This window comes from Gopherus flavomarginatus, chromosome 6 (assembly GCF_025201925.1).
Source record: "Gopherus flavomarginatus isolate rGopFla2 chromosome 6, rGopFla2.mat.asm, whole genome shotgun sequence".
NCBI lineage: Eukaryota > Metazoa > Chordata > Testudines > Testudinidae > Gopherus > Gopherus flavomarginatus.
In genome coordinates this window covers 131,003,810-131,031,350 of record NC_066622.1, presented here as the reverse complement: position 1 = coordinate 131,031,350, position 27,541 = coordinate 131,003,810, and the positions used below count along the sequence as shown (strand labels likewise).

The 27,541-nt window shown below is 40.1% G+C and overlaps 1 protein-coding gene across 1 annotated transcript in view; it reads left to right on the top strand.

Annotated features, from left to right (window-relative positions):
* RBM20 (RNA binding motif protein 20) overlaps positions 1-27,541 on the top strand; it is a 191,157-nt gene that overhangs the window by 133,764 nt on the left and 29,852 nt on the right. The window contains exons 2-5 of the mRNA XM_050957981.1: positions 18,550-19,753; positions 20,627-20,688; positions 20,850-20,941; positions 21,297-21,394. Of these exons, the coding sequence (XP_050813938.1) occupies positions 18,550-19,753; positions 20,627-20,688; positions 20,850-20,941; positions 21,297-21,394 (1,456 nt within the window). The remainder of the gene's footprint in view (positions 1-18,549; positions 19,754-20,626; positions 20,689-20,849; positions 20,942-21,296; positions 21,395-27,541) is intronic.

Sequence of the window (27,541 nt, the reverse complement as noted above, 5' to 3'; positions counted from 1 at the left end):
ATGGTCAAGAGAAAAGATTGATGAGACAACTTTCTAAATATGGTATAAAAATGCACAGCTTTCTGTTCCCTTATGTCGTTGGATCAGAATCACCGTTCCGTGTCTCATGCTAAATACTGTTCATATATTTAATGAACAATATATTAACATTGTTGAATGCAATTCCATTTAACAACATAGAAGTAATTATTTTTACAGTAATTTATTTTTGTTCTCAATAATTGAATTACTGGGAGGTCGCAAATCTTCTAAAAATGTCTGATTGGATCAGGAACAGAAATATTAAATGAAACACATTATGTGAGTCTCTGTGTTTTGAGTTTGACAACACTGATTATTTGGAGATTATTTTTTGAACTTTTGGACCAAAGTACAATTTCCCATTGTTCTCTTGTAAAATTAACAATTCTGATATTTTGTCGATGTATGTCAATTTTTTTTTGCACAATTTGCCTAACTGGATTGGGACCTCCTCCTTTGTAGGGTTCCTTGGAGTGAATCTGTACGGATCTGGCTCTGTGGTGCTGGTATGTGAAGAGACCGAGAACATATGGCATAAACGTCAACTGATATTATTTGCCATTTACACTCCATGCGTGTAATGCAAGAGACCTTGTGACCTGTCCTCCAGTCCTGGATATGGGTTGCTTTTTTTCCCCACTCCTAAAGTAATGACTTTGTAAGAGGAAGCTTGTAAATAGTCAGCATGCAGAAAGCAGGTAGAATGTCAATGGGAGGTTTTAGGGAGGTGTGTGCATAATACCAAAAATGGCTACTGGCTGCACCTCCTACTGGCACCCTTAAATGTTACAAAAAGGTAAGATTGCATAATGTCATCATGTCTCTTCCTACCATGGAAGTGACACTGGTTTCTGTCCTCTCCAAAAAACTGGCCGTATTTTAATCTCCTAAGTATAATGGCGTATTTTAGTAGTTTCTTATGGTCTTTTTAAAGTTTAATTTTAAAACATAAATATTTCCATAACAAAAGAAAAAGTGAAAAAATTGTAGATTTACTTGTAACAGTTAACCTTTATTTTAAACCAACTATTCAGTCCATTTCATGTAGTGGTTGTGGTTGTACTTTTGTGAACCAGGATTTTTATACTTAAAGAAATATTCCATATGCTATTTATTTTACCTGTTTAATTACTCTTTGATGAGCATTTTAAACAATGTGAATAAATGAAAGGCAAAATTCTGTTAATTCTGAGGCATTTAAAAAAAACTTAAAATGAATCAGAACATCAAAAATATTTCAAAGTTGGCTGAATTTAGAAATGTTCTTATTTGCTAAAGAACTGAGAATTTCATTAAATGTAGATCAAGCTTCATGTTTGTGAATAGAATTCTTCAGAATAGAGAAATATCTAAGCTATTATATTAAGGATGATACATTTTTTGCAACTAGTATTGGATGTGAAGTTACTTTTGAAGAAGAGTTCTAATTTTCAGAGAAAAATCCAGAGACATAAGTAGCATATAATATTATAGAAAAGTGTTTCGTTATTGTTTATTTCCAGTAGTTCATACGGTATGGAATGTGCTTTCAAAACAGAAAAGAGAGTACAATCTGTGGCCTGAGAAACGTTTTGTCATTAAAAGATGTATCAAATATGTATTCTGAATTAAGTATAATAATTTAATACTGTTACCAACAGAACTAAATAAGACTTGTCCTTTTTCATGAACATAAAGCTATTGAGAAGTGTGTATTTTCAAGTAAAAATATGGAAAACATACCCCAAAAAAATACCCCACAGGAAATAAGTATATACTTAAACAAAAAGTACTGTCTTTTCAATTTACAATTTTATCATGTTGGTTTAGTGTTTCAGTTAATATCTGTAGGGGGTTTGGGGCTTTGTTTGTTTTGTTTTTCTGAGAGATGGTAATGTAGTAAAATCATTAGATGAAGGAGATGTCTGATATCATACAGTGCTTAATTTGTAATGAAAACACAGGTGCTGGGGCTCAAGAAATTGTTTTATTGTCATAACTGATGTGGCAAGCCCAGAGGTGCCAGGGCTATGAACTGCCAATCCTAAAGATGCTGGGACTCAGCCCCGGCAAGTCCTGGTACAAACTGAGCACTGTTATCATCACTTCTTTTTTTTCTTTCGCTCCACAGCTGCTCCGTCCAATTCTGTGGAATCAGATATTTTCAGCAACACAGTTTCTGATTTTCCAACATAATACGCTATTTGCTTTTACCATGGAGAGCTCTGAATATGTTAACTGTCAGTTACTTCTAACTAACACTGAAGGCAGAAATAAAGGAAAATCTTAAGAAGGTAAATGATATAGAATTTGGAATACAGAGTTTAGATTAAATTGCCTCCTTTGTCGAAAATGCATTTGGTGTGTGTTCAAGATTTAGGCATTTAAACACTACTCTATTTAATGTTTAGTTTTGGAAACTGATTGAATAACACTTATTTTATTATTCAAGACAATAAATTAATATTCTGTATGCCAAAGATTTCCGATAATTATTGCTTGATATAATGCATTTTCTGCATGAAAGGATATACTATCTAAACTCTGCTGTGATTCACATGAACTGCTCTTTAAAGCTAAAAAAAATGAGAGACATTAAATATATATCATAAGACTTGTATATAAGAAGGCCTTATCTTTGCAATTTGGATCCTTTTAAGAAAACTGAATAACAGACAACTACAAAACGGAGAGTGAAGCCTTGTGGCCAAATTGAGTCTCCTTTTGCCCCCAGGAAATCTTATTGATATCGTGTCTTAATAATCAAATCTGCATTGAGAGACCTTTAAAGAAGACTATTCTTCAGTGCATTCTTATGTTTTTAAAGTAAACATAACCAAAAAGAGACATGAGGGTTGATGCTGTTCTCACTGAATTCACGAAGAGTTTTGCAATTGATTTCAATGGCAGCCAGATCAGTTCTGGGTTTATCATGATTAATATGTATATAGTGTATGTGTATAAATAATGTGTGTGAATATATAAGTATATATGATAATGTGTATCTATTTTTAAAATATTCAGTATACAACATACAAGGAATACTTTAAAAAATACCGAAATATGCAATTATGTAATACGAACATCAGTTAAGAAAACTGCGGAAATTCAGATATCAAAAAATAGACCCATCCTGTTATTCGAGTTGGCACATATTCTTTCAAATGTATGTCACAAGGACAAAATAAATTCCATTAGCTCAGGGGTTCTCAGACTGGGAGTCGGGACCCCTCAGTGGGTTGCAAGGTTATTACATGAGGGGTCGCAAGCTCTCAGCCTCCACCCCAAACCCTGCTTTGCCTCCAGCATTTATAATGGTGTTAAATATATAAAAAGGTGTTTTTAGTTATAAGGAGGGTCATGCTCAGAGGCTTGCTATGTGAAAGGGGTCACCAGTACAAAAGTTTGAGAACCACTGCATTAGCTGCTTGTAATAGAGAGGAGTTATTCTCATATTTCTCTTTAGAAGTTCACATACCATGCTGATTAGTATGTTATATATACCTAGATACTGTGTGTGTATATGTATCACTTTATAATTAATCCAGTATTACTTCAACGTCCAAAAGCCATATAGCTAGATATATGCAATACCAAATTGCTATTGGATGCTGTAGTAATATTGGATTAATTGTGCAGTGTTTATTAACAAACTGGAAGTATTATGAATTATGACAAATATTCTCATGTAGGTTTGACTCATTAAACGTGCCATTTATTGACTTTTGTACATATAATTTATCATTTAGACTATTTACCAACTCGTGGTTGTTTATCAGCCATAGTAATATTTTATTTTTTCCCCCAAGCAGCAATGTTTATACTGAGAGCCAAATTAAGACACTAACAGTGTTTATAAAGAATGTCACACACTGGGTTAATCATATGTCTTTTTTAAAAAAATTTTTTACAAATATTAGAAAAGCAGGCAAATTCTCTGCACATTTGGTGCATACAATACCTGAATGTTAGACAGATTTTCAGTTTGTCAAGATTACAAACTCTTTGTCTGCCAGAGCCTGGATTTATAAATGTGCCAGGCATGTTGCAAATCCCGTTTCCTTCTTTCTTCTCAGTGTATTGAGGATGCATCCGATGAAGTGAGCTGTAGCCCACGAAAGCTTATGCTCAAATAAATTTGTTAGTCTCTAAGGTGCCATAAGTACTCCTGTTCCTTTTGTATTGAGTAAGTGGTTTGAAGGATGGGATAATTACATCTGTGAGCAGTCCTTTTGTATTTTGTGTGTTTACCTATGATAGGCACCCAGACTACTGAATGGGTGCCTAGAGCTACATTATATAAATGTGAAGAAATAAATAGGGAGACAGAATGTCTAGTGGTTGGAGAATGAGAATGAGAGGCTGGGCTCTTTTTTCCTGCGTTGATTAACTGTGCTGCTTTGGGCAAGTCACTCCAGTCTAAATTTTCAGTCATATTCACAACTTCTGTGCACCTCAGTTTTTGGCTGCTTAGATTCAGACCCCTCATTTTCTCACATTGGACACTAAAAGTAGTAGTGAAATAGAGACAGTAACTTTGCAAAAGAGCTTTTAGATTCTGTGGGGAAAGCATAATATTAGTGCAAACTAGTAATAAATATGATTTAGTAAAATGAGGCATCATTCACCCTTACAACACCATGTCTTCTTCCATTTTTAAATACAACAAAAATTGCCCAGAAGCTTTCAGGTATTATTAGGTGCATATAGTGAAATATTTGTTTGTTGTTTAACATTAGTATGTAAGATCCATATTAAAATATTTACTTAGTTATTACAGATATTACTGTGGTAATGTCCTTAGAAGTAAGTGCTAGTTGCAAAGGATGTTTTTAAATTGGGTTTTTTCCATTTTTTGCTTCATTATGGGGCATAAAGGAGGCTTGAAGGGATTTTTTAATTAGAGTTTTTGTTGTATTCTGTTAAAAGGCTTCTGCTTGTTTTTCAACTATGGCTAGATCGGGAGTGTCCAGCTACTCTTCTTTATTTAATGTTACTAGTTGGGGTGGGATGGGGGTCTGGGACATGTGCTGTGAATACTCACTGAGACTTAAAGATGGAGATGCTGACTCTGACATTGGCATCCATTCTTGCAAGCGTCCAGTAGGCAATGCAGGTAGTTGGCTAATTATCTTCTCTCCTCCTCAGTCTCTCCCCTCTCACTCCATCTCTATCCTGGGGGCCTTCTTCCCTTTTTGATCCTTCTTGCACTTTCCAGGTCTGCACCTCTCTCCTTCCTAGGGTTCCTGTCCTCATCCCATAGGCATCTCCCAGTCTCTGTCTTTTCCTCTCCTAGCTATTCCCCCTTCCTTTTCATGTTCACCCCTGGGCCTTTCTTTCCTGATTTCTCCATCTATTTCTTTCCATGTCACTCTCACATTGGATCCTCCTCTTCTTTTCTTCTCCCTTCAGGGCCTCGGGTGACCTCCTCTGTCCCACCTTGTGGTAGGCTTTTCCATAGTCCTCTCCCCTTCGCAGGCTCCATTCCCACTTCCTAGGATCTCTCTCCCCACACTTTTTTGCTCTGTCCTACCCCTACAAATAGCACTCTGTCGCTCTTCAGTCTCCCCGGAACCTCACCACTCTTTCAGTCCCACCTAGCTCTGTACAGAAGCCCTGCCCCAGAGCATTCCCACATCCTTCTGCACGTCCAGGTACCCACAGCCATTCTGTCCCCTCCTAGCCTTTCTGCTCCGCACACTCTTGCTCGTGTCTCTCATACCCTGTGCCTCATAGCTCTGAGGACCCTGCCTTTGCAATGGGGTTGGGGTGAGGTAACACTCCTTGGTACCCCTTCTTCACACACCCTGCACCCAATCTCTCTCGGCGGTGAGACATTCTGAGTAAGAGGCGTTGACAGCCAACTGGAGCAGAACTGGACGTAGCCCGCAGAAAGCAGTAGCATGTCTTCCTCTGGGGATGGGATGTAGGAAGCGAGCCATTAAAAGAAACAAAACCCTACTCAGTACTATGAGCCTGTTTTGAGAGGTTGTGGGAGAGGCATCACCCCTGTTTTATACTTAGTTGTGTCTGGACCTTCTGCCGCAGAGGACCTAACACTGACACAGGGTTAATTCACAAGCTCCAGCTTTATTGTGGCTGCTTAAAACATGGCTTCTCAGATAGTTCCCCAGGAGCTGTCATTTCCAGATGATTCCCCTCAGGAGACAGTACGCTGCCTGAAAGTGTCTGCTAGCACTTTGATATTGCTACATGCCCTCTCATTTCAAGAAAACTGTCACACACCTCGGCAATAACTGATAACATAAATGCATATATTCCTTTCAGATGCTGACCACTCTTGATCAGTTTGTCTAGCCTATGTACCCGTACAACATGGAAGTCCATCATACAAAATCCCTCAGATGAGCAGGTCTGTTTACAATCCACCCTCCTCTAGTACAGTATGGTTCACTGGTGATCCCCGGTGCTTTCTTCCTCCAGTCTCTAGGCTTGGTGTTGCTGGGGTCTCCATTGAAACACCTTCTTCCTCCTGTCTTTCCTCTGGTATGCCCTGGACATTGTCTACTTTGAACAACTCTAGCTCAGGATTCTCCTGCTCTAGAACCCTAAAACATGTTGTCCAGGGTTCCTTTATTTTCCTGGGGTGCATATGCTTTCACCTCACTCTCTGTCCATTGCCCTTTTGCCATTGATATGATCTTTGGTTTCCTGGTTGAAACACAGTGGCTTTGTGCTAGAACAAATCCTGTTTTGTTAATGATTACATATGCATTTTGTCACCTGGCTCCAGATATGGCTGATCTCTCATGGATCTGCTGTGGTAAAACACTGGTCTTTTTTGTTGGTTTCTCTGCAGCTCAGCAAGTGAAGCACCTGAGTACAACCTTCTGCTCCTCAGCAAGAGTGTCTTAGTTCTAGAGTGCATCAGTCTTTGGGCTAGACTTCAATTTAGGCCTTGCGAGGGAGTATTTCTGTGATCTAGTAGTGCTACATATGAGTCAGCCTCAGCAGTTTTCATTTTTTTCAACAGTTTTAGCACTTTTTACTGCTGATTCCATTTTGTCATTGCTTTCAGGATGCCCTGGTGAAGATGTTATATGATCAAAATCCCTAGTCCTTACTGAAATTCCAGAACTCTACTCAAACAAACCGTGGTTCGTTATCAGCACCCATAATGTCCGGTATCATACACCATGCAAAGTCTGCTTTTATATTCCATATGACAGTTCTAGATCCCTGTGTTTGGTAAATAGACTATCTCCCAGAAATTAGAAAAGTAGTCTAAAATGATCATAGAAGCAACCTTCAATTCCCAAATGTGACAAATGAACTTTGTGCATAATCTCATTCCTAAAAGCTGCTGGAATAACTGGTTTTTCTCCCTCAAAATATAAAGCCATTCTGTATACACAATTTGTCTCTTATCAGAAGGAATGGTGTTATCCCTGTCAGGTACTTGGTCTTTTGTCATTGGCCATCCTTATAGGATCATGAGTTTCAATGTCTGAAGTATTCTATCTTGCTCGGTACTTTTCTGTATCTCTTGCCACCTTTCGTTGAAGATAGATAAGTACCATATTTATTGTTTCCACCTCAGCCTCTATGGATACTTCTTTGCTGGGTTCTGGTACATATGTATGGATCAACGTGTCTCCCAACACCAAGTGCACTTGAGAGATTTATAGTCAGATTGTATGTCCGCAGTGCGACCGTAAGTGCATTGGTGAAACTTGTCAATTCCCAAGAGTATTGGTAACAACTCTTTTTCAATTTGAGCACAGGTATTCTCTGTCACGAACAGTGCTGTGTTTGCGAACGCAACAGGCTGTCCCCTTGCAGCATGGTAGCTTGGATGCATCACATTGCAGAATCCGAGGTTCCCCTGTATTGTAATATTTCAAAATGGGAGCCTTCCCAATCATCTCTTTTCCTTTCCAAAATGCTTGTTTGTGTTGGTCCATCCACTCCTGTAAGGGTTCTCAGTGTGTCAGCTGCCTCAGGATCTTGCAACTCTCAAACAGATGGCTGCAACACTGTGCTAAATATGTGACTATTCCCAGGAATCTATGGACTCCTTTAATACTGCTGAATCTTGACATTTCTCTAATTACCCTCACTTTCTCTGGGTCTACTTTCAGGCCTTTGGAGATCAGCAAATGTCAAATGTTGGTTACTCTCATCCTGAGGTTGTCTAAGTTCAATTTTGTATTATTTTCTTTGCATCTCTGTTATAAATGTAGTAATTTGTAGTTGTCATCTCATTGTACTTGTTCTGAGTTATCACCCTCTGCCACTGTCTGAACATCATCTGCTGTTGTGTGGACTCCCATCAGGCCCTCCAATGCTTGGGTCAATCTGCTATGCAACACCTGTGGTGCAGGACTGATTTCCACTGGCGTCCTTAATCATTGGTATCTCCCAAACTGAGCTGCGAAGGTTGTCAAGTAACATGATTCTTCATCCAGTTCGATGTGCCAGAATCCATTTTTACATTACATGTTTGAAAAAGTCTCACTTTAGACAGATCTGGTAATAGGTCCCCAATTGTAGTCAGAGGGAAGTGGTTCCATTCTAAAATTTGGTTTGAAGGCTGTGGGTCTATGCATATTCTCAGTCTTCTGTATGTCTTTACCACCATAAAACTGCTTATCCTGTCTGTGCTCTTCTTTACGGGCTGTATAATTCCACAATTCTGTAGGTTCTGCAGTTTGTCTTTCAGTGGCTGTAGTAATGCAATAGGTACTCTTGGTTTTTTTAGCATTTTAGCTGGCTTCTCACTGGTGTTCATCTCTATTTTATAAACACCATCTAGCCATCCACCTCCCTGAAACGCATGTCTATACTCCCTCTGTATCATCTCCTGGTCCCAGGTAATACCATCCAACTTATCTTCAGTCCCCCCAATATCCCTTTCTTTATGTTCTGGAGCTGTGCTTTTATCCAGTTAATAGCTTCAGTGGCCTTGCTGTCCAGAAGTGGTACTGCTTTCTCGTCATCTATGATCACAAAATCCAGTCTGTATTTCTTTGTGTTCCTTGGATTTCTTAATTTAATTTTATGTTTCTCCATGGGCTTTAAAGTGGTAAGGTTGTACATTGTTAACAGCTGGTTAGTCTCTTCCAACATATGTCTGGATTCACCAGATTGGTCGGGATAATGTTACAACTTGCTCCACAATCTAATTGAAACAGTATCACTTTCCTCCCAAATAACATGGCTGCATACAACTGTTTCTAATGCTCACTAGGGTCCCCTTGCACTGTGTTTAACAGCTGTTGGGTCAACCACATAATGTCCTCATGACCACTGTTGCTCTCTTCAGTTATTGTATGTAGCTTGGATTTGTTTTTCTTCTCTCTGGACAAACACTTGGCTGCAAAATGATTAAATTTGTCACAGATATGGCATTTTTTCCCCATAAACCAGGCACTTCTCTTTCTGTCTTACATGTTTTCTCCTAAAATACATGCATGTGTCTGTACCATTGTCATCTATTGATGTTGGATCTGATTTTGCATCCGACGAAGTGGGTATTCACCCACGAAAGCTCATGCTCCAAAATGTCTGTTAGTCTATAAGGTGCTACAGGATTCTTTGCTGCTTTTGCAGATCCAGACTAACACGGCTACCCCTCTGATACATATCTGATTTTGATTTCTGTTTCTTATGTACTGCAGTGTAGTTTCTGCTGACTGTCCTTCCAGGGTTCTAATCCTCTCCTTGGACAGTTCTGCAGCCCTGCATATCTCCAAGCTTTTCTCTACAGTTAAGTCAGCTTCCCTCCAGAACCGCTCTAGTACTTGTGAGTTTTGTATCCCACACACTATCCGATCTCTTATCAGCGAGTCTTTAATATTTCCAAAGTTACAGCAGGCTGCTAGCACTTTTAAACTGCTGCTATGCTTATCTCTACCCTCCCCAATTGCTTGATTCCAACTAAAGAAACTGTATCTTTCCACCATTTCATTTTTATAGGGGTTACAGTGACTATCAAAACCAGACCATTATTGCTTCTACAGTGCATTGAGCTTGGGGAAATTCTGCCCACAGAATCTCACTTACCCTTCTCCTCCTTTCTCTAATCAGATAACAAAACAGTTTGACTTTCACAGCCTCCGCTTTATCTGCCCTAGCGATATCGACATAGAGATTAAATTCCTCTTTCCAGTTCTTCCATGCCTGAGCTAAATTCTTAGCTTCCAGGTTTAATGTCACTGGAGGGTTCAACCCCTCCATCTTCTGTATCCGTCTTGTCTTGTAAAACAAAACTATGTACTCAGAGAAGTGTTCCGCTCTCTGCAGTGCAACTCTGAATGGTCTCTTGCCACCAGAGGAAGTATTTCTTCACACAACACACAGTCAACCTGTGGAACTCTTTGCCAGGCGATGTTGTGAAGGTCAAAACTATAACAGGATTCAAAAAAGAATTAGATCAGTTCATGGAGGATAAGTCCATCAATGGCTATTAGCCAAGATGGTCAGGGATGCAGCCCCATGGTATGAGTGTCCCTGAACCTGCATCACAGATGATGAGAGCCAGTCTCTCAGAATAGGGGGAATTGGTATGATTATTACATATTATTAATCCATATTTACAAAGTAGTCCTTGAACACTATGACAGTACATGCAACACTGCTTTGAGAAAAATGGTACAAAGTGGTACAATGAACGTCACTTCAGTATTCAAGAGTAAATGGAGTATCTGTTCTATATCTGACACATTCTCTATCAGAGACACTATATCCTGTACTTACAAGGGGCTGGCTTTGCCTAAACAGTATCTTTTCCATCTCTAACTTCTCTGACTCAAATGGAAGAAGGGTGTTACATGAGAGAGTTATAAAGAAAAGCCAGTTATTACAGTACCTGGAAATTGCACCGCAAACAGATGCCATATAACACAGAACATTTTCTGAGCAAAACTGAAGGTGCTGGCATCAATGTGAATGTAAATCAAACATGAGGGAACAAAATAGTGACGCACTCTGAATGCCACACCCCTTGCTTTGTTGTTTTTATGCTACTGCCCTGGCTTGTGATCCATGACAGTAGCTTCATGGTTTGAGCCAGTCAAATTGAACAGAACTCTCTTTAAAGAAAACAAAACATTTAGTTGATTTCTGCAAGGTCTGTTCTCCCCGATAAGCCACTCCCAGACCTGTGCAGCATAAACTGGACTGGTTAATAAGAAATATCTCAGCAGCATTAGATGAGACGCAACTTTTTGTCTTACAACTATAAGTGTAAAGAACTGTTGATGCATATAAACAGAAACCATGTGGAGGATAGAACCTGGGAGGCTAAAGAGCTTGCTGTGGGAGTCGGGCATCTCACTCCCTTAGACAGCTTTGAAAATCCCAGCCATTACAGCTGTGTGATTAAATAGTGAGTATTTGCGTTCTATTCTCCACTGAATGGTTAGCTTTGTGTAATAGGCTGGATAAGGGTACCGCTCCCAGTGCCAAACACACATGACTGTTCTGTCTAGGTCCCATGTAAGCATTGGCTAATGTTTTCTTTTAAGTTCTCAGTAACATAATGTTGGGCTTTTAATATAGAATTTGGATTCTGAAGGATTTATGGCCCCATCATTTAAATGCATTAAAGCAGGTCAGATTTTCAGTGCCCCTATAATTAGCTGATTTTACTGTGACCAAAGCTCAGCAAGAAACCTTCTGCTGCATAGGATTTCAGAACCTAAATAATAAAGGTGGAGTTCCCTTCTCTCCCTTCTGCAGATGTCCAAAAATCTTCTGACCCAGAAAATCCTCCTGCAAAAACCAAAGAAAATATTATTGTAGAGCTCTGGAGGAAAAAAGGGTCCTGGAGTATAATTCAGATGGAAGAAAAATGTTTCCCCATATGCTTTTCCACCAAAGCACGTATCCTTATTGACGTAAGTGGTGAGCTTATTTAACAATGAATTTGAACCCTACATTTTTGGGGAGGGTTAGAAGAACAAAAGAATATAAACCTTGATTTTACTAGTTAATCTGTTTTATATTTCTTGGATTTATCATCGCTGTACTTGTGACCCTAATCACAGCACTGTTATAGGTATGGTTGTGGAGCTCTTTTAATTCTAGGGGACAGATTTTGCCCTCATGTGCCCAAAGTGCTCATGGAAGATTGCTAAAGTTGTGCACATTTATTTAAAGGCAAGGTTTGGCCCTAAGACCGTATTGATTTTTGTTAGCTCTTTATATATAATATGGGGTTGGATTTATTTTATTTTTTTTGGTTTGCTCCATCAGCTAAATGGTGAATATTTTTTTAAAAAGTTTAGAAACATTAGTCCAGCTGTTTTGGAACTAATGAAGCATTGAGGAGAAGATATGTTTTTTTACTTTTAACAGAATATAATGTTTTGTGTTCAGATAACTCAAAAATGGCTTTTTTAAAGTCATCAAACTCACCATGTACATAGTCCTCAATGAAGAGTTACAGCAAGTTTGCTTGCTGTGTTAGAAAAAATTGATTCAGGCAAAAGTTGTAATTTACCAAAAATATCATACTCTTGCATACACAGCTGTCATAAATTATCATAACTGTAGAGTAGTGCAGAATCAAAAATAGAAATATATTTAGCATACTCCTGAATTTCAAGTTGTTTTCGTTTATTTTTATGCACTAAACTGGATCATTATTTTCAGAAAACTTTGCTGAAATTGGCACATTTTTAAATTATATTATAAAAATGAAAACAGTTTTTACCTTGGAAATTTTCACAAATTCATGTTTTCTCAATGTTCCAATGAAAAAATGTCATCTCAACAAAATTACATGTAATGCCAGATTCATATGCATAATTAAAGAAGACAATAAATTTTCATACGGAATTCCACAAAACATTAAATTTTGCACACCTCTGAAGCACAGTACATTTGCCTACCCTATTTAATCTCACACCAGGTGCAACAGTCCAAATATATGCATGAGCAAGCATAATCCAAATAAATCACTCCACAAGTGTAATTCAAAATAGAATAGAAAGGTAATTTACTAAACCGCACTTTATGAACAATTTTGGCTTTGAATAAGCAATCAACATATTCTTCGAATCTTCTAAAGGATGTTTTCTATTTAGCCTTTTCATCTCTCTCAGAGATGGGGTTATTCAACTAATCCAGGTGTTCAGATACTAACTACAGACAACTCTGTGATACTGTCTGTTCCCGGACGCTAAAGATTACAGAGATAACAGATTGGTTGAAATAAATAGTAGCAATCGAGTTGTGCCGGCTTTTGCAATTTTATTGTGAATCTCATGATATTTGGTGTGTTTCTTAAAGCCTCAGCTCCTGGAGTCATATGAATGTGTATGTGAGAATCAGAGCTTTCATTTTTTTGGTTTGGGGATTGTTCTGGTTTTTTTTCCTTTAAAGATTTCTAGCCCTCATAGTTGTAGGGAAAAAAATGGAAAATGTGACCTGCATACCCCAGATGTTAAAAATCAGAAGGGAAATAAAAAGAATCCCCAAAACTATTAGTTTTTCATCTCCAATCTCATGATTTTTGAACAATTAAGTTTGGCAATACTGGCAGCAACAAATAACGTGTAGGAGATGGATTGTTTTGTCCATGTGTGTGTGTGCAAATAGGGTGCATTACTAATCAAAAATATCTTTGCTGAGCAAAATCTTTATACAATTTATAAAATCTTCAATATTTGGTTAAATCTGTGCCTCGGAGTTGACTGCAAAATTGTGCTGGCAAGAACTAGTCATAAATGTAAATATTTTGCTCAGATTGTAGAAATAGAGAAACAACATTTAAAATGATTATATATACATTTTTCAGGTCCCATAACCTCTCCTAGGTCCCATATTACATAGGGGAGCACAAGTTCTCAAACTTTTTCCTACCATGAACTGCTCTTTAAATACAGAGATCCTGTCTGAGACACAGCTGCTCTCAGCCTCCTAATCTACAGCCTCCTCCCAGCCCGGATGCAAGTGCCTCACCTTCCCAGTTCTAGCTACAGTGCTTGGCTGCATTTAAAAATATCCCGTTAAGGAAGGCGAGGGGGTAGGAACTCAGCAGGGCAGAGGGGAGGAGGGAACTTTGTTAAAAGAACTTTAAGGTTGCAACATGAAGCATTCCGAAGTCTAGAAATGCCGATGTCCGAATGAACTTGCAATCCATGTCCCTCCCCTGCACCTTCCTTCATGTTTTCACTTGCTAACAGTGTTAGGTAGGGATGGCAGCAGCTGCTGCTGATTGGCGACTTAATCTCACTCAGGCTTCTCTCTGCTCCAGCTCTGCAGACAGACACAGAGGGTGTGTCTACACTACAATAAAACACCCCTGGCTGGCCCAGGTCATGTGGCTCAGGCTGCAGGGCTATAAAATTGCAGGGTAGACATTTGGGCTCAGGCAGCAGCCTCAGCTCTGGGACCCTCCCCCTGATCTGTGGCCCCACAAGGGGAGGGAGAGTGGAGGTTGCTGCTTAGAGCAACACCAGGCAGCGATCTCTGCTGTCCACTTGTGTCTCCCCTCCTGTCCAGCTTTAAAATGGACAAATACTTCACAAGTATTTGACAAAAGCAAGCTCCACGGAGTACCTTGAAATGTCATGCAGCCCACGGATAGAGAATTGCTATAACAGGGCATTATGGTGTAGAATCTTCTGTGGGGCACTGTTAGCAGTTAACTGCTATATTTATGGCACATCGAGTACCCAGTGCTTTTGGGGCATAGTTTGATAACATGTGAGACAAATGGTTTTACCGCCTCCCCGGAGAACTAGTTCCATGTGGCCAATAGGAGCCGTTACAAAGCCATTGCAGCTGTTGTGCTTCTCTGATGGGTATGTGCTATTGTATGTCCTTTCAGCACTGTGGGATTAAACTGTTAGAAATAGTATTCATCTGGATCACCAAAATCTCAAAGAATTATAAGTGGAACTACAAACCCTTCAAGTTTTTATTTTCCAACTACTAGGCAAAGCATCTTTATGCTCATAAAGCATTTTTATAAAGAGTTTTATTGCTTTTACAGTATACAGGATGGACTAGCAGCTAAGAAATGAAAAAACAATTCTGATTTTAGTGAATCCCACATAGCATAACAGAAATAAGGATATTCCAGATGCTAGCTACACAATATATCTTTCATAGTAAGTAATTAGGCATAATAGTGTGTCTAATTTTCAGGTGGTAATAACAACGTATGCTAGTTTTCTACCACTGCATTGCATGCTAAAGCAATACAGTTTTGCTAATTGGCTTGATTTTGCAATGTACTGAGCAACCTCATATCCTGTTGACATCCGCTTGGGATTTGTGGGTGCTTAGCCTCTCACAGGATTGGGTTTGTTTGTATGTACATCATATTTTGACCATGCTTTCCTGGTAACTTCCTTTTGCAAACGAATCTGTAGGAAACACTACCATCAAATCAGGTCAGATAATGAGCAATGGAAAGTAAAACCACTATAAGATAAAACAAAAGACACTAGAGAGCTGAAGTCTGCTGATATGCATTTATTCTACTGACAGCGAATTCTGTTGCTGCATCATGAAATACTGTTTGATATCCCTATAAACAGATGTGCCCTGCAGTTGCTAATGGACATTTAATGTTAAATATGAAACCCATTTATTTTCTTTTAGTTGTACTGTAGATTTAACCAGATGTTTTACTAATTTGTGTTTTTAAAATGTCGCATACTGACAAGCCATCAAAATTAATTACAACTTTATAAATCAGCCAATTATTAACAGCAAATGTTGCATTGCAGTTGATGGTTAGTTCTTGCCTTGAAATTAAAACTTAATAGATTTTTATAGTGCAGATAAAATGAGTCTTGGACAGGATTCCTCTTATTCAACAGCTTAGTACTGTGCGTAGTGGTTGAAAGAATGAGCAGCCATTTGAAATGTGTTGATTATCTGTGGTATGCAGTGTTGTTGTAGCCCTCTTGGTCCCAGGATATTAGAGAGACAAAGTCAGTGAAGTAATATCTTTTCTCTCAAAAACAGCAAAGAGTCCTGTGGCACCTTATAGACTAACAGACTTATTGGAGCATGAGCTTTCGTGGGTGAATACCCACTTGTTGGATGCATGCGTGCAGACGAAGTGGGTATTCACTCACGAAAGCTCATGTTAGTCTATAAGGTGCCACAGAACTCTTTGCTGTTTTTACAGTTCCAGACTAACACGGCTACACCTCTGATCTTTTCTCTCGAGAGCTTGTCTCTCTCACCCACACAAGTTGATCCAATAAAAGATATTACCTCACCCACCTGGATTATCTGTGGTGTTTGTTAGCAGAAGCCCCTGGCAAGGAAAAGAGGGTGACATGACAGAGGTGGAAAATAGATGCAACCACTCCTCTGCTATGGGCCTGTAAGGGTATGTCTAGTTGGCAGCAAACCTCTCAGCTTGGGTCAACAGGCTTGGGTTAGCACGATCAGAGCTAGCTCTCTAAAAATAGCTGTGTAGACAACACTTTGAAGCTGAGGAGACAGCACTTTGAAGCCCACCCCCATGCCTAGGCTTCAGAACCCAACCTCCAGCCTGAGCTGCCACATCAAAGCACTGTCTAGATAACAATGTTTAGAGAGCCAGTGTGAGCTCTGTCAGCCCAAGTCTATTGACCCTAAGGGCCCAGCTCTGTCCAAATTGGGGCTTGCACTGCTTATAGAGGGAGTGTGGCCAGAGGATGCCATATTATGCACATCCACCGAGCAGTCTCATCCAGAGATCGTGCATATTTCCTGGAAGCACACAGGATGGTCATTATAGACTGAGATGATGTTTTGTGGTTTTGTTTTAACGTTTCTGCAAATACAGTTCAGCTGTTTTCCAAATTTAGGGGGAAATGCATTGTTTGGCCAGTGTTTTAAAATTCACACAACTGTCTGGGGAAAAGTTCTAGTGCTTCCATGTTTCAGAGGAAGGATGTGAAATGTAGCAGGAGGGTTACCATGGGGACAGAGAGAAGCCTTGTGGTGCACCCATGAAAATCCTGAGCACTGAGCATTGTGGAGCTGAGCAGGACTTTTCCTGCAATTGCTTCTCCTTCCTATTGGGAGCCGTTCTAGTGCTGGGCACAAGAACTGAAAGCAGTGAGACTGTCCTGTGCTTTCAGTTCTCCCCCTGCTTGATCCCAGGCAGCCGTGGTTCTTTATAAAAATAGCGATTGTGTAGCTAAAGTGCATCATAATGCATATATACAATGGGGCAGAGTTAAATTTCTACAAGCAATCTTAATTCTGACCTTTCCTAACTTTTGAGTGCTTGACTTTGCAACTTTAACAATATTTTAATGTAGAGGTTTTTTTGTGTAATTTATATCCTTACGTGAGTATTCAATTAACACCCTATTGCCTTTTGTTCAGCGTGGTATTTAGCTTTCTTTTTATGGATTTTTATTACATGTGGCTAAGCTGTGCGGGAACATAACATCCCTCTACATATTCTCCCTCCAACCTTCTCTCTGGGCTGCTCCCTTTATGCCTTTTGTTTCATACCACCCTTACATTTGGATGAGCCTTCTAATTAAAGTTAATCAAGTATCCTCCTTTCCCACCCCCACAACTCTCCTGAAGGCTTCCCTGTATCGTGAAGCATTCCAGCTCTGAATAACAGCACTCCACTGAAGCCCTACTCCTGCAAGCTGTTAAGCACATGCATAAGCGTACTCACATTAGGAGTCTCATTCAAGTTATTTAAACAAGGGTATATGACGAACATTGGCTGGGGTGAAAATCACGTAGACCTTGATTTTGATCTGGTGAGATTGTAGAATTATTTCATCCCTTGCGATTAAAATTTGCAGACTTCACAGAAGTGTGTGTGTGTGTGTGTGTGTGAGAGAGAGAGAGAGAGAGAGAGAGAGAGAGAGAGAGACAGACTCCTGGGACAGCTCAGCTATTTCAAGGGAGAGGAGTTGTCTGATCATCCATTCATCCTGGCTCTGACTGTAGCTTTCCCTCCTGACTTTGGTGGGCCACTTGACTTTCCTGCCACAGTTTTCCCATCTGTAACATAGGGACAGTCCTTATTTACTCATCAGAGCCCGCACTCCAAGCCAGAGACCTCACCCGCCCCCCTGCACCCCAACCCTTTGCCCCAGCCCAGAGCCCCCTCCTGCACCATGAACCCCTCATTTATGGGCCCACCCCAGAGCCTGCACCTCCAGCCAGAGCCCTCACCCCCCTCCCGCGCCCACTCAGTGAAAATGAGCAAGTGAGCGAGAGTGGGTGAGAGCAAGTGACTGAAGGAAGGGGGATGGAGTGAGTGGGGGTGGGGCCTCAGAGAAGGGGCGGGGCAATGGGCAGGGCAAGGGTGTTCAGTTTTCTGCAATCAGAAAGTTGGCAACCGTAGATCAGACTCTAGATAAACATGTGGCTTTTTTCCCATCTTTGCAACACTGATCTCCCTAATGACATTTTAATTGAAATGAATATGGCACTAGACACTTAAGAGAGATGGCTTACTGCTGTGTCATAAACCACCATCTCGCCCTCCACAAGTTTAGAAAATGTAGCTTCTTAGCCCAGGTCCCATTATGGTAAGAAGGGGCTGCTGTTAACTTTTAGATTAATTTAACGAAACCATCTCCTGTTCCTTTTCAGTGCGGCCAAGCTTCTGGACAAAAATCCATTCTCTGTCAGCGCTCCAAATCCACAGCTTCCTTCTCCCGCAAGTCTTCAGCTCGCTCAGCTACAAGCCCAGCTTACCCTGCACAGGCTAAAATTGGCTCAGACAGCAGTCACCAGCAACACAGCAGCTGCAACTGTTCTGAATCAAGTTCTCTCCAAAGTGGCCATGTCTCAGCCACTGTTTAATCAATTAAGACATCCGTCCATGATTAACACTCCCCAGGGGCATGCCGGAGGACCTCAGCAAGGACCTGTGATCGCCAATACTAGATTTCCATCTAGTGGAATACCTTTTACAGCACAGAATCCAGCTTTAGCGGTACCAGGAGGAAGCATGGGGCCTATTGGGAACATACAGAATCAAAACCCAAATTCTATTGTCATGCACCCCTTTGGAGGTGTAATGTCTCAGACATCCAGCCAACCAGCTGTAGTTATGAGTCTCAATGAGACAGGCCACTCATCTGCTGCGGGAGGATTTTATGACTACAATAAACAAAATGTGTCTGCCCCTCAAGTATACACAGCTGATGCAGGCCAGGGCAATCAGCACAACTTCATGACCAGTGGGTCTCACTCAGGCTCCTCCTCCTCAGGAGGAGTACCGTATGAAGGTCATTTTGGTCCTTCCAGCCAACTAAAACAAGACAGTCAGCCTGGATTTCAGAAAGACTTCTATGGCCCCAATTCTAAAGGACAACATCCAACAGGAATACAATCTTTGGGTTTTTCTGGTGAGCCACAGATGAGTGCTCATCACACTGTGAGTCAGAAAGGAGAAGTAGGCCCTGTGGTACATAACACAGGTGCAAATAGCCAGTGGGAAAACACTCCTAATTTCTCCAGCCAGAACAAGGCTGACCTCATGGTCAGTGGCAACTTGTGGCCGTCCACAGGTCAGCAGTATGAAATAAGAAATGAACTGTACAACCCTGAAGAACCGACACCTGACACAAAGTTTGCTGCTGGGACTACACTTCCTTTCCACAGACTTAACAATAGTAAACCAAGTTTCAGTAGTTCCCGAATGAGGCAGAATGAGGAGTTGACCACAAAAACATCTGATTTGTCAGTGAGATCACTTCAGCCTCATGAACTAAATGACTTTCACGGCATAGCTCCTCTTCACTTCCCACACGTCTGCACAATATGTGACAGAAAGATCTTTGATCTAAAGGTAAGTGATTCTATCTAACACATTAAGGGGTGATTCTACTCTGCAGAGTGATTCAACTAAATTCATACTGTGGAGTTCTCTGTTCATCTTGTGTCACTAATATCATATCAAACTTGCTTACTTCACAAGTAAAAATGACTATGTTGGCTTTTAAATACCAGTCCCGCAAACTCTAACTAGTCTCTGAGAGTCAAGATGGGTTCTTGTGCATCATCACTGGTAATAAAGATGCTGCAAGCTAAGTTATGCTACTTGTGTAACCCCATCAACTTTGACTGGAGTTACCTGGGTGTAACTGAGGATATAATTTGTAGAGTTGACTGGAGGACATCAATTCTGTTTTGAGGCAACTTTTGAAGTCTTTACATTTGCTTTTGTTTCATGCTGGAACAAAAACAGAACATTTTTATGAGCAGGGTCACAGTTCTCCAAGGTGCTGAGAACCTTCAGAATTTATGGACACTAATGGAATTTGATGGTACTGAGCATCTTGAAGGATGAGGCCTTCAGCTATATTAACTTAACTGATTTAATACTCATAAACTTAATTGCTTGAGAAAAGTCATGCATAGACGATTTTCAGGAGCTGGAGTCTTTTTAACATCCATTTATAGTATCTTACTTACAAGCTGTGAATTGATGTAAGCATGGAATGAAAGTCCATGTAGAACTAGAATCATTCCATTTAGTACCCTTCTTATACAGTAAGCCTTTTTATTCTTACTTACCTCATGAATCACACCTCAGATTCTCTTGCCAGGTTTTTCCATGAACTATAAAGTTAAATGAAACTACTAGTATATGAAATAAGCCGATTTCAAAAACAGCCTCTATTGTACATTTATCAGTCATGTCCTGTTTATTTCAACATAGGACTGGGATCAGCACATTAAAGGAAATCTTCACATCCAAAAATGTATGGTTTTCTCAGAAAAGTAAGTACTGTTTCAGAGATCTTGTGCCAAATTCATGCTGGTGTAACATCACTAACTTCAATAGATTTATACCAGAGTTGAATCTGGGCCTCCGAAATGTTGACATATTGTGTTTGTTATGTTCCTGCTTCTTGAAGTAAAGCTCTCTTTTCCCTTTAAAGCACTGGCATCCGGTGTGTGTTAAGTTCAGCAGAGGCAGCTTTGCATTCATCTGCAAATAACACATCAGTTTTCAACCCTTCTGGCATCGAAGGTGAGTTGTTTAAGTATTCATTAATAATGAGTATGCAAATTAAAATGAAAAAGAAAGTAATTTTATAATGAACACCTTTTTTTTTTTTGTAAATTTTCATCCTAAGCAGTCCCTTTTTAAGCTTTCTCTGCTAGGAGTTTATGGAAGAACTAAAGCCAAGAAAGCGAGATTGTACCTTAAAGTATGAATTTGTTTTTCCTTTCATTCGTGTTTTTTGCTGTAGTACCGCAATCTGTAGTTCTGTGCGGAAGCGTGAATAATAATTCTGATGTATTTAGAAGCAGTCTTTTAAAATTAGACACATACATATAGTTAATACAAGGTTTTCACTGTGTGTGTGCAATCCATTATTTAGATTACTCATCGAATGCTGGCTCATCTTATACCACTGTGTCAACAAGAGCCTTTGGTCAGCCAGGTCCTACATTTTCTTCCCCTCCATCTGGAGTAAAAGTGAGTATATAAGGCAAATAATATCTTCTTCCTTGATTTAATTGCAGAAACAGACTACACTTACTCAAATCAACAGTGAACTAATTTTAAGGTCCCTTTTGGATAAGCAACTAAAACTTCAGCTCTTTATTCAGATTTGCCTGTACCTCCTACATGTTTCTGGTCTTGGTTGAGTCGGGACTTTTTTACACATTTATGATTATTTTTGTTGTGTGCCCCAGATAAAACCTGGAGTGGATGAATCAGGAGAATGGTTTTCTGAATATTTTCAAACCCCAAAGAGGCTCAGGTCCAGTTTGATCTTGGGATGAAAATCTGAGTTAGTTCTTATCTTATTCAAAATGTTTCACCCATCCCTACAAGCAACATGTAACATGCAACATGTAATCCTTCTGATAAAGTACTTTCTAGCAGTGGTGTTCAACCTTCCCCACACTGGGACACCCTCTTATTTAGCAATATGGGAAAGGCAGGATGGGTGCAAGTCCCTGATACCTGTTTAGTCACCGCCCCCAATGGTTACAGCCCCCAGTTTGGGAACATGTGCTCTATAGGACTAGTTTTCTGTTAGTTAAACTTTCTGTGCTACTTGCTTGAGCTAGTGCCATTAGTAATGTTTCAGCAAGTTCACATCCCTGTTCACCCTTCCATGATTTCAGGTTGTAACTCTTCCCTCCATTCATCATTGTTTCTCTCACATGCCAAAAATATTTCCCTGTCTCACCCGAGTCTCACCCGAGTCACCTGAACTTTTATCCATATGGATAAAAAATTGCAAGGGTTAAATACAAACAAAAGCTAAAGTTGAAACTGATTTTTAAATTTAAAAGGGCTAATAATAATAATGATAAAAATATAAAGAGATGGGAGTTGAAATATAGAAAAGCTCGGGTGAAAAATAGGGAAGTCAAAGGTTCACTTTGGGTGCTGCTGCAATAGAAATAATAAATAAGATCCAAATGTGTTTTTCTGTTCAGCTTGTTATGCGCTAGTCTACTGAGTATTATGGCGTCAAAAGCATCTTGGAAACCCAAGCTGACTCTGTTCCCATCTCGCCCCTATTTGCTTTGAGTTATCACCTTCGGAAACATCGCCCTGTTTGTTTTAATATGGTCATTATTCTTCTGTGCTCTCGTTTTTCTCGTGCCATGGATGTTCGGAGATTTATAGATGATAAAACTAGAAGGGACCACTGTGATCATCTTGTCTGACCTCCTGTATAACGAGACCATAGGACTTCCCTGAATTAATACCTGTTTGAACTAGAGCATATTTTTAGAAAAATCTTCCAATCATGATTTAAAAGTTATCAGTGATGGAGAATCCACCACAACCCTTGGTAAGTTGTCCCAATGGTTAATTACTTTCACTGTTAAATTTGTGCCTTATTTCCAGTCTGATTTTGTCTAGCTTCATCTTCTAGCCATTGGATCGTGTTACATCATTTTCAAAGTTTTGTTCTGTATGTAGGTACTTATAGACTCTGATCAAGTCATCCCTTAACCTTCACCTTCTGTGAGTCCTCTTTGAGTCTGGGATGAAGATTTGAGTTAGTTCTTACCTTATTTAAAGTGTTTCACCCATCCCATGTTTTCTTTTAATCATTCTCATGGCTTTTCTCTGACCCCTCTCCAATTATCAACATCCTTCTTGAATTGTAAACACCAGAATTGAACACAGTGTTCCAGCAGAAGTCACACTTGTGCCAAATACAAAGGTAATATCACCTTCCTATTACTACTCAAGATTCCTCTGTTTATGCATCTAAGTGTCGTGTGAGCCCCTTTTGGCCAGAGCATTGCACTGCAAGCTCATGTTCAGCTGAATATCTAACATACCCTCCAAGTGAATCACTGCTTCCCAGAATAGACCTCCCCATTCCTGCAAGTATGGCCGGCTTACTTTCTTTGAGCATAGATGTACAGCTTTACATTTGGCCCTATTAAAATGTACATTGTTTGCTTGCACTTGGTTTACCAAGCCATGCAGGTCACTCTGTATGAGTGACTTGTCCTCTTCATTATTTATCACTCCCCCAATCCTTGCGCCATCTGCAAACTTTATCAGTGATGATTTTATTTTCTTCCAGGTCACTGATAAAAATGTTACCATAGTGTAAGGCCAAGAACTGATCCCTGCAGGACCCCACTAGAAACACACCCTCTTGATGATGATTCTCAATTTATAATTATATTTTGAGATCTGTCAATTAGCTAGTTTTTAATCCCTTTAATGTGTGCCATGGTAATTTTGTATCATTCTAGTTTTTTTAAACAAAATGCCATATGGTACCAAGTCAAATCCCTTTCAGGAGTCTGAGTAGATTACATCAGCACCATAGTCTTTTATCAACCAAATTTGTGATCTCATCACAAAAAGATATCAAGTTAATCTGACAGGATCTATTTTCCATAAATCTATATTGAGTGGCATTAACTATATTACCCTTCTTTATCACTTTATTACTTGAGTCAACTGTTCATTATTTTTCCAGGGTTTGATGTCAAGCTGACAGGTCTATAATTACTTGGCTCATCCTGTTTACCTTTTTAAAATATTGGCACAACATTAGTGTGCTTTCAGTTTGATAGATTCATAGACTCTAAGGTCAGAAGGTCCCACTGTGATCATCTAGTCCATGTCAGTTATCCCTACGCACATCACAGATCCTATTACACACTCAATAGCCAAACTCCCATTATTGTTGTTTGCCCAAATATAAACAAAAAGTGTGGGGGGGTGATCCTTGTACCTCCAAGCACTGCCTCTTCAGCTTGGTGTCCCCCTGTTTTCTGAGCTGGGAAAGAGGCTTTCACTATTTGCAATAGGCTGTCTTGGCCCACCTTACATTGATAACAATCCAGTTTTGTCCCAGTCCCAGCATTTAACTGAACTGTTTCCATTCATTTTTGCATTATTGCCCATTTCCTTCTTTTACAAACCAAATTTATCATTTGTTGCAGTCGTTCCATATGGTCATGAGCCAGGTTTGAATCCTTTCTTTCATCATACATATCAGAGACAGAGCTGTAATTTACAGGGCTCATGGTGATCATCTTCCATCTTCCTCACTCGCAGCTGCTTCCTCTTCTGGTGAACTGCTGCCTGAAAAAAATTCAAGTTCTGTAGCAATTTCCACAGCCCCTCGGTGTGTCTTTGGCCTCCTTTTGCTGATCTCGATCTGCAAGTCCAGCTGAGCAGCTGTAGATTGGTTCATTGCCAGTCTATCCTGGAAGGCCTCAGTTGTATCCAGATAGGCCAGGAATACAGGTTTTCTGCCAGTTCAGATCGAGTTTCTTCTTTCCCTCTCCTTCTAGATCTGTAGCTGTGCCATGGCCAACTTAAATTAATGGCTAGCTCCAAACCGCATCTCAAAGGCTTGTATTAGGTCTGGATAACTCCATCTCTTTTCAGGGCATAAATTCTACAGCACCATCAGAGGTGGGTAACCCAAGTTGGCTGCTTGTAAGCCCTCTTTCTCTCCTTCTTCCAAGCCATTCATTTGAGCTATGATGTTGACTTGAGCCAGATGTATCTCTCAGAGAGTTTTTCTGTTTTGCATTATTTGAGCTGGGGGATACATTTGCACTGCAGTGTAAGCCCAGGGTTCAAACTCAAGTGCAAGCCTACGCCCCCCTTTCCACCTACGTACCAATTGCACTAACCCAGAGCTTGGACACAGAGGCCCAGGACCCAACGGAGGTTGAAGGTCCAAGCCTGAGTCAAGTCAAGACCAGGGTTCAAACCCTATTGCTTTTCAGCGTAGATGCAGCTCCACTGGACTCCTGCTCTGGGAGTCTGCCAAAAGTATCCCACAATTCCACAGGCGGACTTTCTTTGTCCTCTGGACAGTGAAGTTCAGTAGACAATCAGATTTTCCCACCCTGCAACACAAATAAAAGTCTAAAGCAGCCACTTTTTTGGAGGGCGCTAGGAAGTCTGGTTGGACTCGGTCCTACATAATGCAGTGTAGATGCTGGAGCCCCAGGTTGGGACTCAGAGATCAACAGTCCCTAACCTGGGGTTACAAATGAGTATAGACACTCCAGCCCTAGGTTAACACATTCAGGGTCTGCTAACTCTGGCCCTCTGCAGGTTCCAAGAGTGGTAGAAAACTGTTGTAAATGTCTGATCTTACCCAAGTCCTCTGGCTGGCTCAGTTCCTCATCCAGGGGGGGATGAAATTTCTGTTTCTGATCAGCTGTCGGAGAGAGGAGAGCAATGCTGAAAAAACTTAAGGGAGAGAGTCCTCGTGATCAATTATGGGAAGGATGGAGAAAGTATATAGTAAAGCTAAGAAATGAAAAGAGATGTAATAAACATACAAGAAAAGTGTTTAAGGCTGGTGAAATAGCATTTGGCTAGTACTGTTTGATGTATTTCACAGGTATGCCTCAAATAATTTATTCAACAAATTTTTCATGGTATTTGACCAGCTCTATGGGTTAATTACATGTAGAAATGGATTGTAAAGAAAGTTGATTGAAAATGCTGCTGAAAACCATACCTAATCAACAGTGCACAGCTGTTTCTTTAAACTGTAGGGTATGGATTTGGCATGCGTGACAGAACAGGTATTTTTCATCCTCATTGGCTGACTTTATCCTCAAAATAGTAGGAGAGGGAAATCCATCAAGCCCTGTACATTCTCTGTATACCATCTGCTAATAGCTATAACAAAAAAAGAATTTCACAAAATCTTTGTTTAAATGAATGTTGACTATTGAAGTTTTAAAATAGTGATTGTTGCCTGAATGCTTGAATTGGTAGAAAGTTTTTTACCTAGTTATGGAATTTAGATACAGATCTGAGTTCGGGTTCTGAGCTACATCAAAGCTCAGGTGGGCCCATTTCTAGTCGCAACCACACATAATTACAGAGTTCACGGGAGTGGAGAATATAAAGCTATCCATCTGCCCAGGTTTGCTCGACAAGTTCATGAACCTTCATAACTTTTCAATTAACACAGTCTGCATTCGTGACAAGACTCAAACCTTTCTGAGTTTTGCATGGTTTCAAGTTGCATCTTTCCAAAAGCATCACACATAGGGCTATTTTAATATATCTCTATAGTGACTGTGCCTGCTAAAAGGAATATACAGCATCATATTATCCTGAAATGTTGGCAGTGACAACCTGTTCATCGGCTTTTAACAAAACAAAACAATTATCAAGGGGTAGAGAGTGGCTCATGAAACCAAAATAGCACAGCAACACAGCCCCAGCTCTGTCCTGCCACCAAAGTGCAAGCTTCTGCTCGGTTCCAATGTCAGTTTCAAAGGGAGATCCTGTCACTCAGGGAATGTCTAGACTGCCACCATGGAGTGTGATTTCAGCTCGAGTAGACATACCTAAGCTAGCCTTAATCTGCCTAGTTCAGGTCCTAGAGCACTGAAGCCCTGGCAGCATGGGCTAGCCAGCTGAGTAATTACCCAGAGTCCCATGTGGGCTTCTACAGTTCATGCTGAAGCCCACTGTGGCTTCACTAGTCTGTCACCAGAGCTAGCTGGATTAAAGCTAGTTTGGGTATGTCTGCTCAAGCAACCAGACCCCATGATTGCAGTGTAGATATGCCCTCAGTCAGGAATGAGACTTGGGCTTTCCCAAAAATTCTCTGGTAAATCAGAATTGCTGATCTTGAATTGGACCTTGTTGATAGAAGATTGTAAGCTCTTTGAGGCAGAGACTGTTTCGTACTATATATGTGTGCTTGTGTGCATAGAGCATCTAGCAGAATGGGTGCAGATTAGGGCCTTTAGGCACTAATGCAATACATATACTAGCAAACTAGAAGGCAATACACCATACATTTAACATGTTTAAGATTCCAAGACAAATTTCTGGCTGATCAATATGATGCAAGTCTTTTTTATCAATATAGCTCATATAAATAATACATAAGACCTCAAGCTTTTGAAAAAACTAGGATACAGGCACTTGACATCCATATTAGGTTAAACAACATTGGATTATCACTGAAAATTTAAGGGGAAGTATATTTAGATTTAAAAAAATGAATACTTCTCATAGCAGTTTTGGTCCCTTGGGCATGTGTCTACAATATGCCAAGCATCCTCAGCTCCTGTTCCCTTCGGCGGGAGTTGAGAGTGCTTAGTACCTTGCAGGATCAGGCCTTTAGCTCTCTGT